The sequence below is a fragment of the Pezoporus occidentalis genome, unplaced genomic scaffold (genome assembly GCF_034315485.1).
Source record: "Pezoporus occidentalis ecotype Australia unplaced genomic scaffold, CSIRO_AGI_Poc_V1 ctg21, whole genome shotgun sequence".
Taxonomy (NCBI): domain Eukaryota; kingdom Metazoa; phylum Chordata; class Aves; order Psittaciformes; family Psittacidae; genus Pezoporus; species Pezoporus occidentalis.
Window position 1 is genome coordinate 4,338,152 of NW_026913964.1, and position 16,624 is coordinate 4,354,775.

The following is a 16,624-nucleotide window of genomic DNA, read 5'->3' on the forward strand; positions in this document are numbered from 1 at the left end:
TGCCTAGGTATGTGTGACCATTCTTCACATAGCTGTCATTATGCAACAATAAAATCTTCTTTAAAACATACAAATGAAAAGCCAAATGAGAATGATCAGATGAACAAAGTGGTTGGAAGAAAAAGTGTCTATGTGAAATTTTCCTCTGTAAAATTTGCATTTGTTTTAATGGCTCCACTTTATTGCGTTCATAAACAAATTGTCCCTTCTCTAGAAAGACAAGTATGTAGTACAGTGGCAGTGTGTGCCCCCTTAACCTCTGTTCTTAGCAAAAAGAGCTTTGCTCACACTGTGTTTGTTCAGCTTGCTTATCTACATAAACTTCAGCATTTGTGCCAAAATTAAAGACTGATGGTCTCTGGAGGAGAATAGTTGTTTGGATACATAGAATGCCTCTTAGGAAGCCACTGAATTTTAGGGTAAAGTAAAATAGTTGCCCTGCTGCAGTTCAGCATGGGTATTGTCTAATTTACTGTTGTATCACAGAATTGCAGTTCCATCAGAAGATAAAACAAAGCAGCAGAGTTTGGTTGTTCTGCTAGGACTAATGGAGGCATAAAACCCATCAGTGAAAGTAGTTACAACACAAATTTTGAATATTTTACCCAGACATTCAATTTAGACTACTCACATGCTTGCAGGCATTTTGAGTTGCTTATGTTGGTCTTAAACAGTTGGTACAGTCCTTACTCTTTTGACTTGTTGAAATCGTTAAATAAGATATAGTTAAGAATGGAAGTAGAATTTGGCTCTCCCTGCTCTTTAGCATAGGTCTCTGCTTTTAATCTGGAGGCTTATTAGGTGACAGTTTTTCTTTGTAAACCTGCAAGGAATTATAGTTATTACAAAGGCAACCAAATCAAGATGTATGCTATTCTCTTCCCACAGGAATGAATAGTAGAGTTTTTATTTTCAGTGATTTAAATATAGTGGTAGGTTAATCCACAGAAGTTCAGGTTCTAAACCACAAAGATTTCCTTGTGTAAATCTGAACTGGCATGTGTCAGGATGCAATGGTATGGGATCATGTAGCCAAGAACAGCTTGTGCCCTGGTGATCAGTCCCGGAATGCAAATAGAAAAATGGTAGAATAGCAGTTATCTGAGGTAGTATTACACTGTCTCTCTGCACAAACAGTCTTTTGCAATGACACTTCCATTAGCTGTAAAGACGGATTCAGGCTGTCTACAGGCAGCCTAATACTGTCATTCCTGGCTTGCCTGAGTTGGAAAAAGTATGAATTCATGGGCTGTATTGACAGGTGAAGCTGGAGAGATGTCCCCATATCTGTAATGTGCAAATCATAAATTAATAAATGTTTTCATATTGCTCAAATTAGCTTTCAGAGAAGAGTTCAACTGACAAAATTTCCCGATTTAGAATCACAAAATAGTTAGGGTTGGAAAGGACCTTAAGATCATCTAGTTCCACCCCCCTACCATGGGCAGGGACACCTCCCAAAATGCCCCTCCCTGATGCACATTACCAGTCAAAGACTTGATAACTGCCTCTTTTTTCCCACCACATTGTATTGCCTGTTTTTTTCTAAATATTTGTTAGCAATTTTTTTCATTCAGTTGAATTTTAGACACAATTTTACAATCCAGACTGAATTTTGAAGTTACCAATGACATAGAGACATTGTGACTGTGAAGTACGTATATGGAATGAGAACATCTTACAATTCCTTCAAGTCCTGGAATATCATGTGTACTCTGATTATCAAATTACCAAAGAACTTGGATTCAGTTTTGAAATTAGTGGTAAAGCAAGCAGCCTTTTGTTTGCTTTAGCACTGATAGCATACCAACCAAGCATACAAAGACTATGGCTGTTAATATAAAGATGAAGGTTGTTAACATGTAGCAAGAGTATCATTTTCCAAGAAGGCAGGAAGATGACTTTCTTTAATAAATATATATTTAATAAATATATAAGTCAACCATAAGATGCAGTGTAGAGATGCTGTTTAGGCAAAATTTTTGAAGAGCATGACTTAAGAAATACGAACTTTTTAACAACATAAGTCATACTTTCTCACCACTTCTGACAATTTTTTGTCCTTTTTTTAGAGTATTTTTATTTGAGAATTCATTGAAAACCACTAATACCATCATGCTACAAAAACCATAGTGTCCTCATCTAAAGTAGCTCTGTATTATAATTAATTTTGCAACATTGCAAATCTCAAGATTTCATTACACACTTCAAACTGAATGTTGTACATTCATATATAAATAACGTATAATATACTCTATAAATATTTATATTAACAAGTAATAAGTATAGATCAATTATATATTATTAAAACTATTTTATATTTTTTTATAAAAAAGAACTACAAGAAACTTTTTTTAATTGGCAAATAGCTTTCTAAATGAATGCATAGTGGTTTGCAATCAATGTCTAGGGGGAAAGAAATCTATTTCCCTACTCTTTCGAGGGATCGTCTGTCTATGAAAGTAATGTAGTTTTCTCAGCAGGAGGAGGATTTAGGGACTATACAGAAGCACAGCATAATTCTGGCACACATGTGGATTCCTTGAATCACAGTGTACTCAGTAAAGATTTGCTGTCAGTCCTGGATCAGCCTCCAATCTGAAAACTTCTCCCTTTTCAGGAAACTTGAAGAGGTTCAGACAATTCTAGCTAACAGATAAAAGCAGACTTCACATACAGTTTCTGATGTGTGACCCTTCTCACCCCTTACATGAAACCCTGCTGGCTGCTGCAAGAATTTTCTTTTGATAATTTTCTGAGTATACGGCATGTGTCTAAAACTGTGGTGAATTAATCAAAAAGAAAAAAAATATTGAAAGATTGTTGTCCTGGGTTCAGAAGTAGCAGTCATTTTTAATTCTTCTTAGTAGCTGGTGCAGCGCTGTGTTTTTTGACTTTCAGCTTGGGAACAGCACTGACAACACCAGTGCTTTTACTTACTGCTCAAATGTTTAGTCTAACCAAGGACTTTCTGAGCCTCATGCTCTGCCAGGGAGGAGGGGAAGCCAGGAGGAAGCAGAGACAGGACACCTGACCCAAACTAGCCAGAGGGGTATTCCATACCACAGCACGTCATGCCCAGGGTGTAAACTGAGAGTTACCCAGAAGGGGAAGTTCACTGCTGGGTCAGGCTGGGTATCAGTTGGCGGGTGATGAGCAGTTGTATGCTCTTCCCTTGTTATTTTCATTGTCATTATTATTACTGGTGGTAGTAGTAGTGATTTGTGTTATACTTTAGTTACTGGACAGTTCTTATCGCAACCTGCGGGAGTTACACTCTTTTGATTCTCCTTCCTGTCCCTCCAGGAGAAGAGGGAAGGAAGAAGAGGGGGAGTGAGAGAGAGACTGTGTGGCTGATTTACGACTGAGCTTAAACCATGACAGTTTTTTTTGGCACCTAATGTGGGGCATGAAGGGTTGAGATAATGACAGATCTGACCAGAGTGTGTCTAATCGTATCTGTGATAAGCATTCATTGTTTCAGATTAATAGTCACTCATCACAGTGCTGATTTATTGGCTCTCAAAGTTGTTGCTCTTGATCTCACAGTTTCAGCATGTCATACCTTTAGTTACAGACTGTATTTGCTGTGTTAGTGTTTATCAGGTAGGGGGCTTGGGCTAAGATTCTTGTTTCATTGTACTTTGTGATAATGACTTGTAATACAAGTGGGCTCTGGCAGCAGGGTGGGATGGATGTGGCCATTGTCTTGTACCTGGCCATCCCACTGCTCTTTGCCATCCTGGCCCTCGTCCTTGCCTCTGTCGTCGTGAGGCTGAGGGGAGCCAAGGGGGAGCAGCCCTGGAAGCTGGCGGTGGCCGAAGTGGCCCAGGAGAGGGGCCCCGGGGACCAAGTGGCTGCAGGAGCGGGATGGGAGGCCGGGAGGGAGCAGCTGCCAGTGGAGGAGGTTGGGGGGGTCAAGGAGGTGGAGTAGGCAGCTGCCAAGCAGGGGGAGGACGGGATGAGGTGGCAGAGGAACCGGGCCCTGCGGCCGAGACCAGCCCCGCGGCGGCCAAGAGCATCCCCCGGCAGCCGCCCACTGAGCACCACAAGTCCGAGGCCCAGGAGGATGTGGAGAGCAAGATACCACCTTTGGGAGCCTTGGCTGGGTCCAGCCTCAGGCATCCGGGACAAGTGGAGGATGCAGGAGATCGTGCAGCATTTCCCAGTAAGGCAGAGGGGGAAGATCTGGACTCAGAAAAAGAGAAGCTGGTGATGGGAGAGCCGGCAAGCACAGCAGCTACACCAGCCCCAATGACAAGTACAGCAGCATCATTTGAGAGTTCTGAAGGTTTTGAATGGCCTTTGGGTATCTTTGGGACCTACCTGCTGATTGTGATGGGGATCAGCATGTTGGCACACAGACAAGAGTGTGTTTTATCCACAACCATTTTGTCTGATCTTGAAAGTTAAGCAGAGTTGGGTTTGGGTCTTGTCTAGGGTTAGACAGCAATGTAGGAGGACTAAGAGATTTTCCCCAAGGCTGGACAGTCATGAGTGGCAGGGTGTGTGGGACAGTATGGGTGAGTCCTTAGTCCACTGGGCCCCTCCAGTGCTTTGGAAGCATCAGAGATGGAAGGCAGCCGTATGGAGTCCCTAGCGACAAGTTGCAGAAACTGCTGAAGGGGAGTGCGAATTACTCTGAGCCTGGTGGGCCCATGACAATTGTCCAGAAACTTATTTTAAGACTATATGTAGAAGGTAAAACTAGCACTAAAGTATTTCAGAGCAAACATAAACATCTCCTGATATCACTGTTATAAAGAAATAGAACAAGTCTCACTCACTTATTTAAAAAAAAAAAAATAAAAAATCAAGAAAAGTATTGAAAAAATATTTCTTTCTCTTTTTCTAGGTAAAGAAAGTACAGAAAATAAGAAAAAACAGACAAAGTCAGAAGGCCTACAAGTGATTCCTTCTGGTTCTTCAATTATCTAACAGTTGAGATATTTGTTTAAAAATCTTCAGGGAAACAAAGCTTCTCTGTAACCATATTTCAAAATTTAAAAAATTCTAGTGCTATGTTTTATATTAAAGTATTTACTGGAAGCGTAGTTAAAATGAAAAATACATCCAGAGAAGTGATAATAAAATATACACACACAAGTCAATAATGTTTTCACTTTCTATAATTTTTGTATCCTAAAATTATAAATAAAAACAACTACTCTTAGAAGATTGGGCTTTTAATTTTTATTTGTTATTAGGAGTGTTTGGCATTTTCAATCTGTCCTGTGTAAATGCATAAATTAGCCAGTAATAAGTGCATATTTGCGCCATCTATTTCTGAAATCACTGCACCTTCTGAATGAGTGAGTGAACAAAGTAATTCTGGTAATAATTAATATTAAGATGTTTCTTTATATCTCTGTAATGTTATATAAATACTAATTCTTTAATCTTCATGAATAAACATTTTTTCATCAGGTAGCTTTCCATTAGAAAGTCACCTACATTTGTACAAGGTTTCTAGTCAGAAACTAGAACAACTTAACTGTCTGCCTAACCACCTAATTGCTAACAAATATTTAGAAAAAAACAGGCAATACAATGTGGTGGGAAAAAAGAGGCAGTTACCAAGTCTTTGACTGGTAATGTGCATCGGGGAGGTGCATTTTGGGAGGTGTCCCTGCCCATGGCAGGGGGATTGGAACTAGATGATCTTAATGTCCTTTCCAACCGTAAGTCTTCTATGATTCTATGATCAGAAAAGAAAGACCAGAACCACAGACGGACACAGGGAACAGCAGAAGAATTCAACATATTTTTGATGCATTTTTTATATTTGTTTTCGGATTGTCTATCCTTTCTGAGAAAAAAAAAAGAAAAGAAAAGAAAAGGAAAAATAGACAATGGAATACGTACATAAACTCAGCTGGTTTTGTATTCTGCAACAGCGGGAAACTGTTGCTCTGTTACTTTGCCTATTTCAGGACTTCTCCTGGCTCTTGCCTTTTTGATGTATCTCCTCAGGCTACGTTTCCCAATGAAATTAGTATAAAGTGGCAATCTCCGAACTATGCATTTTAGTTTCATACAACTGCAAACTCTGAAATACTTTTGTGTGTTTGCTTTGTGACTTCTTCATTTAACTTGCATATTATGAGTTGGTTAAGCATACTTTTTGTAGTTTTCCAAAGCACAGAAAAACAAAGACGGAATGAGTACGCAGAGTAAAAAGATATCAGAAAGATAAATGGAACCAACAACCCACCTTTCCTCATGGAGCCCTTGAATCAGCCCTTTCCAACTTCTGAAAGGTCTGACCCTCTTATTTCAAAGACTTGCTTAACAGCCTGCTTATTCAAAAGCTAATAAATCATGATAAAATTGAGTATGATTTAGTCTTTAATTAACCATTGTAAATAAATGAATAACTCTCAATTTTTAATGAGGTAACAAGCTTTCTATTACTTTAATTTTATTTTACTTGACTTGACCTTATTTCATTTATTATTTACTTTTCCCTTTCTTTTTCTCCTCTCACTTCTCCTCCTCTTTCCTCCCCTCTTCCACCTCCACTCTTACCCCTCTCCTCTTCCCCTCCACATTTTATTTTATTTTATTTTATTTTATTTTATTTTATTTTATTTTGTTTTGTTTTGTTTTGTTTTAATCAAATATTGGAACACCATTCCATTTGCTACAGTGTCGTAGAAGCCTGCTCCATTGGTCAGTGAATTCACTGCACACAGACACTGACCTGGCATTTAGCTGCGCAAGACCTAGTAATGGCGCAAAGTAAACTAGTAAGTTAGAGAAAACATGATTCCAGTGTTGTGGTGGTTGCTCACTAGTTAGTTGTCAATAGACGTGCAAGTTCTAGTGCTGCTAAAAGTGATGTACTGTGGAAAGGCTTTTCTTACGAATTTAAAACAATTGATTTGGTGTGATGCCTTAGAGCCTTTTGCGGGAGATGTTATCTTGCTCAGTAGAAAATGAGATCAAAACTGAACTAATAAATAAATATTTTTCATAGCTTTATGTGGTTCCAAAACACTATTTGTAAATATGAAAATAAATATATCTCCTCATAGTTTTTCATGCATAGTACTAACCCATATGAAGATCAAAGTCATTACTGGTTTTGTGGATTTCCACATATTTTATTTCTCTGGTGCAATGAGAGCAGAGTGAAGCTCTTTGCAGCCTTTCTGTACAGATTTTTGTCAACAAAACACAGACACTATATTATCTGGTCCTATAAATACAATTACCAATCAATCACAAACCTCTTAGTATGACTTGGGTTTAGTCTGTGGCTTTAAATAAGTTCTGCCTATGGATAATCTCTTTTCTGAAATTCTGAAAGTGTTGGAAACTTTATCAGGGATTAATTGGAAACTGTGAAAATTGCTTACATTCAATAATTATGCAATGAAGGAAGACAGCTAAGGAAGTCCACATTTTCTTTTGTAATTTCAGTGAATCAAAGTGGCTTACAAAGTCACTAGGGATCATAACCGTTTAAATATATTCTGGAAGGAGAACTCCTTGGTTCTTAAATTTTCACTGCCTTTTGTATTTGAACTTTAACTTATATATTGGGCCAAAGACTAAACTTTTTTGTTCTGCATCATTTCTTTCCTTATAAATTAACTGATAATTGAATGACTAAGATTTGCATTTCTAATATAGTCACCAGCAACTTTTTAATGTAAACTGTATCTGCAATTCCTAGTGAGTAATGATAAGCTATTTCAGATAAAAGGTGTTACGACACATAACAGTAAAACAGTTTGAAACAGTCATAAGACAAATGAAATGATTCTTCAGGTCTGACTGGATAACTCATAGGGTATTCATTCTGTGGAAATACCCTGTACATGCAAAAAATAAATCCACAGCACCAAACTTTAAAAAAGGAATTTGCAATTTGTCTCACTTTATCTTATGATCTACCATCTCTGATAGTGAAACTGTGGTGCTAAATTTTCTTGTAGCAAGACTCTCAAGTCTTCAGAAGAAGAGACTGGGTCACCAGATATGTTTCTACAAAGACTACTCAATTTATGAACACCCTAATGAAGCACTGAGGCAGCACTGATACCATTCTGGAAGTGATGAGCTGACATTTGTAGCAGCCTGGCATAGAGGGGTATTCTGGACCATATTATAATACTTCATGAGTAAATGAATGAATGAATAAATAAAAAAATAAAAAGGGCAGATTTCCCACAGAGTACCATTTCAGAAACCTAAGGCAGTGGCCAGATTTTGCAAATGGCTCAGCATCCAACAGTTTCTAGAGTGAGCAACAAGAGGTACTTGTTGAAAATCTGGCACCATCTGTTCCAGAACTGCATTTTTCCATTTTATCCAGGCTGGAATATCATACATAGCAATGAGCAATGTATGATATTCCAGAGCAATGATTACAACCTCGTGGCCATCAGGCATATGTCAGTGTTGTGGTTTAACCTGCCAGATAGCTAAACACCACAGGGCTGGCAGGATGTGGGAAAGAATTGGGGGAAAAAAAAAGTAAAATTTTGGGTTGAGATAAAGGTAGTTTAATGAAAGAGAAACGGAAGGGAAAATAAATAATAATAATTGGAATACACAAAAAACCCAACACACAATGTGGTTGCTCATCACCCAGCAACCAGTGCCCACCCAGTTCCCAATTAGTGGCCCCCAGATAGCTTTCCCCATAATTTATGTACTGAGCATGACTCCATATGGTGTGGAATACTCCTCTGATCAGTTGAGGTCAGCTGTCTTGACTGTGTCCCCTCCAAGCTTCATGTGCTCCCCAGCTGCCCCACTGGCAGGTCAGTATGAGAAGCTGAAAAATCCTTGACTTACTGAAAGCACTGCTCAGCAACAACTGAAACATCTGTGTGTTATCAACATTATTTTCATCCTAAATCCAAAACACAGCACTGAACCAGCTACTAGAAAGAAAATTAACTTTATCCCAGCTGAAACCAGAACAGTCAGGTAACAGGCAAGGTATTTCATAGCTGCTTTTAAGTAGTCAGCATTCAAAACTTGACACACTCCTGGATCATTAAATTTTGCTAAAGAAAGTCCAAGACTTTAGGTAGTGGTGGAGTAACTTCCTACATGGCAAGTTCTGTGAACTTTTAGTGTGTTCTTGGTATGCTTTGCACTGTCACAAGACTTTCGCGTAAGATATGAAAGTGAGACCCAAGTGATTAGCAAAAGCCCCAAGGTACTGTTTGCCACAAAAGAATTATTATCCTCCCAAACTAAGCAATACTGCAATGTAGTCAGGTATCCTTTAAATATTTTCAGGGATAAAACCAAGAATCTGGGTACCTTTCCTGCCCCACACAACCCTCCAAAAAGTAGCATAGTCTCTCTGTCTCCTCATTGTAGTAGCTGTATTTCATTAGTGAGCAATGCACAAGCTCTAGAGAGCTATATAATGCTATGCTGTGCATAGGTCACTATTAATCATTAGTGATCTGTGGCTCTAAAAATGGTACAAAAAATGAGACTAGATATTCATTCCAGTTTTTTAAAGTTAAATGTGTGTCTGGTGGTAGAAAATGCCTGGATCCTGCCAGAATTTAACTTTTCATTTTTGATCTCCACAAGGGAACATAATGTGTTCAGTGATGATTTTTTTTCCAATGCTGAAGTTGTTAGATCCTATATTTCCAGCTGCTCATACTGACACCTTTTCAGGGACTCTATGTGAACAATTTAATCATTTCTTTCAGTAGAAAAACTGACTCCATTAGAGTGCAGTGGCCCTGAGGACCAGGAGCAGCTGTTAAAATGCAATCGTTGTTGAGCTCATATAAATTGTTATAAAAGTTCTTTCACTGTTTCTGTATTTAAACTTTCTAAAGTACATCCAGCAAATGCATCCAACCTCCACTTTAGATGCTTGCTCCTACTAGGTTTATGAAAGAAGGTCTCTCTGTAGCAGTCTTTGTGTTGGTCTTTTATCCTTGGTAATGTTCCAGCCACTCTGAAAATGGCAATTATTAATTCACTGTGAAAAAAACCCCCACCACTTCTATCCCTATACTAATTCATTTTTTTCCAGTTTCTAACCTGCTGTTTCTGGCAAAAGCCTTTTTGATAAAATGAAGGCTGATTACTTTTGACGCAGACTTTGACAAAATTAGGTGCCATGTGTGACAAGTTTCAGTTGTTTTTTTTAAGCTAGGGGGTAGACCACAATGACTCCATCTGGTAGCTCAGGTCTATATCAACAAAAGACTATTTAGTTGCTTGACTCCTCTCTAGGGACTAATTTCCCCTAGGAGTTTGGCACCTTATACCTCTGTGGACTTCAGCCTTTTCTCCTAGCTTGATAGGATGAAGTGAATCTTCACAGAGAAGGCCAGTGCAGATGCTAGCATCGTTGTGCTCATCTGACTAAAATCGCCAAACAAGACTGGCATGTGCTTAAGAGGTTCCTGAGAAATGCAGGCTATTAACCAAAGCTGAAAGTTTGTTCCCCTCAGCAGTCTTTCCATGTCTATAGAAAATGTAGTTACAGTCCGAATATATGGCTATGTTGCAAAGCTGTAAGATTTTAGACTGGATATAAGGAAGAAATTCTTTACTGTGAGGGTGGTGAGGCACTGGAATGGGTTCCCCAGGGAGGCTGTGAATGCTCCATCCCTGGTGGTGTTCAAGGCCAGGCTGGGCAGAGCCTTGGGTGGCATGGTTTAGTGTGAGGTGTCCCTGCCCATGGCAGGGGATTGGAACTTGCTGATCTTAAGGTCCTTTCCAACCCTAGCTATTCTATGATTCTATGATTCTAAGTTAGGTTGTGAATTTATAGGTAGTCAGCTACTTAAGAGAAAGGTTTTCTGTGTGAAGACTTATTCTGGTCAAAATTTAAAGTAGCTTATGCTTCCCTTGCTGCCGAGGTGAAATACCTGTGATTGCCTGGTACTTACCTGAGGCTAAGAAACACAGCTGGGTGGTTGCTGGAAAGCTGATGATGCACAGTAACTGGTTATTATACTCAGAATTGCGATTGTCATTTATTTATTTGGAATTTTACCAAAATCAACATAAAGCTACTTTTACAGAAAACGGGCTACCTACACATAGTATTGTGATGATAATAAAGAAAATCCATTTCTTAGGCACCAGCTTGGACTTGGGAAATCCTAATTCAAGCACTCTGTAACCTTGGCAGTCATCTTGGACATTGCTTTTCTTGAATCCTCAAATGTATTTACATTTCAGATGAGTATCTAAATGGCTCTGAAAAGTCTGACCAGAATGCCTCTGTGCCCAGTGCCAACTGTCGAATGGGTTGTTCGTAAAACCTTATAGTAGTGCTGTGAGACTAATGAGATCTTATGCTAATGAGGGCACTAAGAATAGCTAAAACAGATAACAGAGATTATTAGATTATTGCTAAACTGAGGACTATTTAAAAGGAAAGTTTCCTTCTTCTTTAGAAACTCCCAGAGCGAATTCAACTGTGAAAGCAATTTCGAAATAATCCAGGTTTCCCTCCTTAGTATCGTTCAAGGTTCAATTGCTTGTGTTATTAGAATCCTACTTCAATTTTTGGTAAACTCGATTATGAGATCCTCCTCCATGTCTTCTTGATTGTATTAAATTGTGGTGATGAATTCTATGTGCTTCTGCTGAGACTCAGCAAAGCTGTTCCATTGCTGCTTTCTTATATGCACAGTGTGCAATATCCTTATGGCATATCATGATTTTTATGTTTGCTTGCAGGTAAGGGCAAACCTTTATATTGTATCCTGAGGTTTACTGATATGCCCAGTAAGGCATAGGGCATTCCTGTATCTAACTTAGTTCAAAAACAACTGCGTATTAGTCCTTCTGACACCTGTGTGGATTGACTTGCCAGATCAAAGCTCAGAACTGATTTTGTTCTTTGTGGTTGCTTCACTCAGTCAGATATGATTTGTAAAAGACCTTTAGGGCACCTTCAGCTGAGCACAACTGCATTGATTGGAGAGATATGCATACTTTTGTGAGCATACTTGTGCAGATTTCAAAGTGTAAGGTATTCAGATCAGTGTTTTCCTGAAGGAATACCAGTGAACTACGTGGGTGTACACATTCCTGTGTACCTGGAGACACATCTATGGCCTGTGAGCATACTTAAAACAGAAAACCTGTCAATTTTTTAAGTGGAAAATGAACAAGAATTGTGTTGCAAATCTAACATTAAGCCTATTAGAGCGGCATTTAGTGGGTAACCAGGATGGGACAGGAGAGGGTGTTTCTTTTCTTCTCCATTGATTTGTATTGTTGCTGGCTTAAACTGAACATCCTCAGAAGAGGAAGAAAAGGGTTAGTAAAAGTGTGAGTGGCAGTCCACCAATTTCAATATCAGTCGGAAATCTGTGTCCAAGTGAAGAGATTGCAGGGTATTCTCATTTGATAAAGTGTTGCAGTACACCTAGAAGAGCTAGTGAGTTAAAAACAAACTTACAGAGCCCACTCTTTTCATCCAGCAATGCACAGAGTTGCCACTGACAGAATGAGCTTTTATATCAATTTTATTAAAGGAGGGAAGTCTTCTGCAAAACTCATCAGTTTCTGAGTTTTGGGGGGTGAGAGGGAGAGAAGTACATTTAAAGGGACTGGAAATCAGTTTGTTATTGTGTGGCTATTTTTCACTTATGAAAGGAATGCTTTATAATGATAGCTATATACCCAGAGCTTGGGGTGAGTAATTGATTGAAAGACTCCAAAGAGTGAAATAATTAAACCTACCCCTTTTCCAAACAGACACAGTGTTCAACAAGATTAAATTATAGATGTGGTATAAAAGCATTGCTGATAAAAAAAAAAAATTGACATTTACAATACAGGAAAATGAAAAGGGGCACCTGAGTAGTAGACTTTCACAAGACTTCCTCAAATACGAGAACGCTTAAATTACTATTCCAGCACATTTGATGTACATGGTGTTCATTTTAGAAACTTCTGATTTCCTTAGCAAATGGAAATTTAACTAAAACAAAGCAGTCAGATCAGTAGGCAGTGATGGCTAGAAATAGCATTCAGGATATTTTAATCCTGACAGTCCAGAGATGTTTACCTTTGTGAAGATAAGCAGAACATATACAAAAAACGAATGAACAACAATCTGTGTTCTGTCATTAAAATGAACTTTGCAGATGACTCGCTCTGGGACTCTGAGGCAAATTCTTTTTTTAGAGTACAGTCTGCAGAAAATAAAGACAAAACCAGCCTGTTTGCAACATCTCAGGGACCAAATGCCACACAGAAAGTAGTTTTATTGGTTTGTATTTATTTTTAAGTGCTTAGTTTAGTTATTAAAACAACACTTTTGTTCTCCTCAAGTATTTTACTTCAGTTCTGTGGTTTAAAGTGATACTTAAAATGTCTGTAACTTCAATACAATTAGAGGGAATTAATGCTGAAAGCCTTTTGCTTTGGAGTATATACCATGTCTGCTGTATGTAGCTCTTTCATACCACTACTGCATGATAAAGAGGAAGGACAACACTTTGAAGCCTCTGCATTATTACTCTCAGATGCTGCTTTCATCCATCTTATCCATCACTGTAATTTTTACATATCTGGGCTGCCATACACCAGATTTCCCTTGGCATTAAGTTCCCATTTATCAAGTTTGCTGAGAATGGAGCCTAACATGGCTGGAAAATGTTATTAATAACTGCTTCAAGGTCCCTAGACCTTTGGAAAGTAATGTCCAGAGTCTGGTCAGTGTTCATCTGAATGTTTTAACATGTCAGGGAAACTCAAAGTCAACAACAGCAATGTGTGAATGAATAATAGTAAGGATCATCAGCTTCTCTTAGCTCCAGCTAACTTCTAGGTGAGAGAGAAGACTGAATCCCCCAATACTTGTTGTTAGTCAAACATCTTTGATGGAAAGCAGCTCTCAGTATGGCATAGATGCCAAAATTGTCTTTCATGTACAGTCCCACCTTGCTAGTATGACACGTGGACTGACTTGCTCATAACCCTGAAGATGTTCCCCAGGGAATTTGAAGGCCCACCAAGTGCACATGTTCCAGAGAGCTGCCCCTCATAGGAAAAGTGAAGCCCAGCACTCCTTGCAGCCTCCAGCTATGCCTTCTGGATAAGGCAAGAGGATGCAGCAGGGAACGCTTTGAGACCTTCTTAAATAATTCTTGTGTCACCTGTTTGAAGCAGCAGCTGGCATTCACAGGGAACCTGAAATCAGGTTGAGTTCAAGCGACCAGCATCTTCTCAGTCTTGTTGATACTTCCAGGCGCAAACTGTTTTGCTCTTTGATTTGACAGAAAATTAGCATCAAAACACTGCTTCTACTTCTAGTCAGGTATACACAGAGTTTCGGCAGTCATGTGTTGCATTTCTGCACAAAGCAGCAAAAAAAACCAAAACAAGCACACAACAAAGCCAAACAAAAAAAAAAAAAGGAGAGACCTGGTATGAAAATATGACAAAATTAAGTAATATAGTGTCCTTTAAGAGTGTCCTGAAGAATATAACAATGGCTGTTTTTTCTTTCTTGCTGTTGTTGTTGTTTAGCTGACCACTTCAGGAAAGAAAGCTTAAATTCTGGCTTTAGTTTGTCAGTGACAAAAGACTGCAATGTATAAAAATTGTGGAATTCAAACTAGCCTGTCCTAGCAGACAGAGACAAGTCTGTCTGCTCCTTGCTTGGGCACACAATGTACATACCAGCAGGCTGTGCTCCTCAGTGGCTTCTCAGTAATACTTTCACTAAAATAACATAATAATGCTTTAGGTATTAATGGGTTGCTTCAGCCAACATCAGTAAATGAAAGAATGGAACTTATTATGTTCCAAAATAAAACTGAAATTCTTTGAACTGCTGGCAATACTGAAAATAAGTGAAGTTCATAGCAAGCATATACCCAAAACCCCCACAAAGACGGGCTCTGAGACATGCTCACTTGCATTTTTGGGTAACAATATTATCACACTGTTTTTTGCTTGAACAATCACTCACTGGTCTGAGCCCAGTATTAGGAAATTCCTGCAGGTGCCCAAATAGAGTCATGGTTTTCCACTCTTGTGTTTGGTCTTTGTCTTTGACCTAATTACTTGCTGTAGTTTTTCTCCGTTTGTATTTCTATGTGCGTGTGCTCATGCACAAAATTCTAAAGCAGTCTGCAGAATAACTAGCAAGTGCTGTGATGTGCAGTATTCATTTGTAAGGGACAATTGTCATGAGTGTACCAGATGAGCTCACTGCATTTGGTAATGGCCTGGCATTAGCCAATGCTAAGTGTTGTACTTATTTATGATTTGCCCCTCCTAGCATGATTTCCAGTGAAAACCTAGACCATGAATAGAATTTAAGCCTCCTCTAATGGACTTTCTCTTTTCTTATCTCATCTTCACAGACTCTCAGAAGTAGTCCATAACCACAAACTGGTAATGAGAATGCTAAGAGCGTACAAACCTCAGTTCTGATCCACAGCAGAAGAAACAGACTTGAAACTCAGGCACAAGCTGGGAATACTTGTTCTGAGCTTAATTTAATTATAGAAATAATCAATTGGAAAAGCTGGGTATTATTTGTGGGCAGAATGCAATATTAATTATATAAAATTAGTAAAGTTGCCAGCTCTTGCAGGATGGACACAAAGAAAAGTTACTGCCTGTGGAAATCTGAGAGTGTATATTGTAAACAGGCGTCATATATTCAGAGTTTCCTTGAAAAATTTTCTGCAAATTTCATCTATTACTTTTTCCTCCAGACAACATAGTAGAAAATCACATTTTTATTCACTGAGAAGAGTTACATGTGAAGGATATAGTTAGGTTCTACCTAGAATCTTATGTGACAGTGTAGGTAGCTTAGGGTCAAATTAATAACTCTGATAGATTCAGTTTTGTGTTTTGTTAGTTTGTTTTAAAATTTACTTTTAATTATGACATAAAATTTACACATTCTCACATTGGAACTGAATAAGATTTCTGATGCAGTCTTCTGAGTTATTAATTATGGTCCATTCGTAGATGAAACATTATTAACTCAGATCATAGTAAAGTGAGATTCAGAACAAGAATGTATAGCTATGATTTATGAACCTTCCATTGCAAGTTGTATTTTTTTCCCCAGATTATCATGCAAAAATTTTCTCTTACTCTTTTTTTATCTCTGTGTAAACTAGAGCTTCATTTCTGCTTTTCAAGATTCTCACCATGGGACCATACTGTGCTGTAATTTGGCAGAAGTACTTTCTGAGTAGGAGGTTTCGGCTTGCTTTCAGGATAACTGAAATATATTTTTTCTCTGCTTTTGTTAAATTTTGGTACTTTGTTAACCTTTCTTATGAGAACATATGGACCTGAGAGAATAACTTTTCTCATGGAAATGGAAAAAAATTCTGTTCTCTGCCATACAAGGAAGGGGAAAAAATAGTCTTGAAAAATAAAAGTGAACAAATTAGTTTATAGAATTCATATCCCTGAAAAGGAGCTGGTTGTACTTTTGTACAGTTATTCTCAGATACTTCTTATTTTTCTAAGCTATGTTCAGGCATTTATAGAACAGAATAAAACTCCCTAGTCATTAAGAAATTTGCTATATGATGCCCATGAATTAAAAACTAAATTGGGAGTGGAGTACAGCAGTTCTGATGTAATTTCATTATTATTTTTACTGCAGATACTGAAAAAACTATCC

The 16,624-nt window shown here is 38.3% G+C and overlaps 1 protein-coding gene and 1 long non-coding RNA gene across 2 annotated transcripts in view; both read left to right on the forward strand.

The window, feature by feature from the left end:
- Positions 1 to 16,624, forward strand: part of LOC134163990 (uncharacterized) — a 131,538-nt gene that overhangs the window by 50,955 nt on the left and 63,959 nt on the right. The window lies entirely within an intron of this gene.
- The window catches only part of LOC134163987 (uncharacterized), a 612,365-nt gene continuing 599,094 nt past the window's right edge, over positions 3,354 to 16,624 (forward strand). The window contains 2 exon segments of the mRNA XM_062619310.1: positions 3,354 to 3,949; positions 3,952 to 4,606. Coding sequence (XP_062475294.1) covers positions 3,653 to 3,949; positions 3,952 to 4,413 — 759 coding nt within the window. The 5' untranslated portion in view covers positions 3,354 to 3,652 and the 3' untranslated portion in view covers positions 4,414 to 4,606.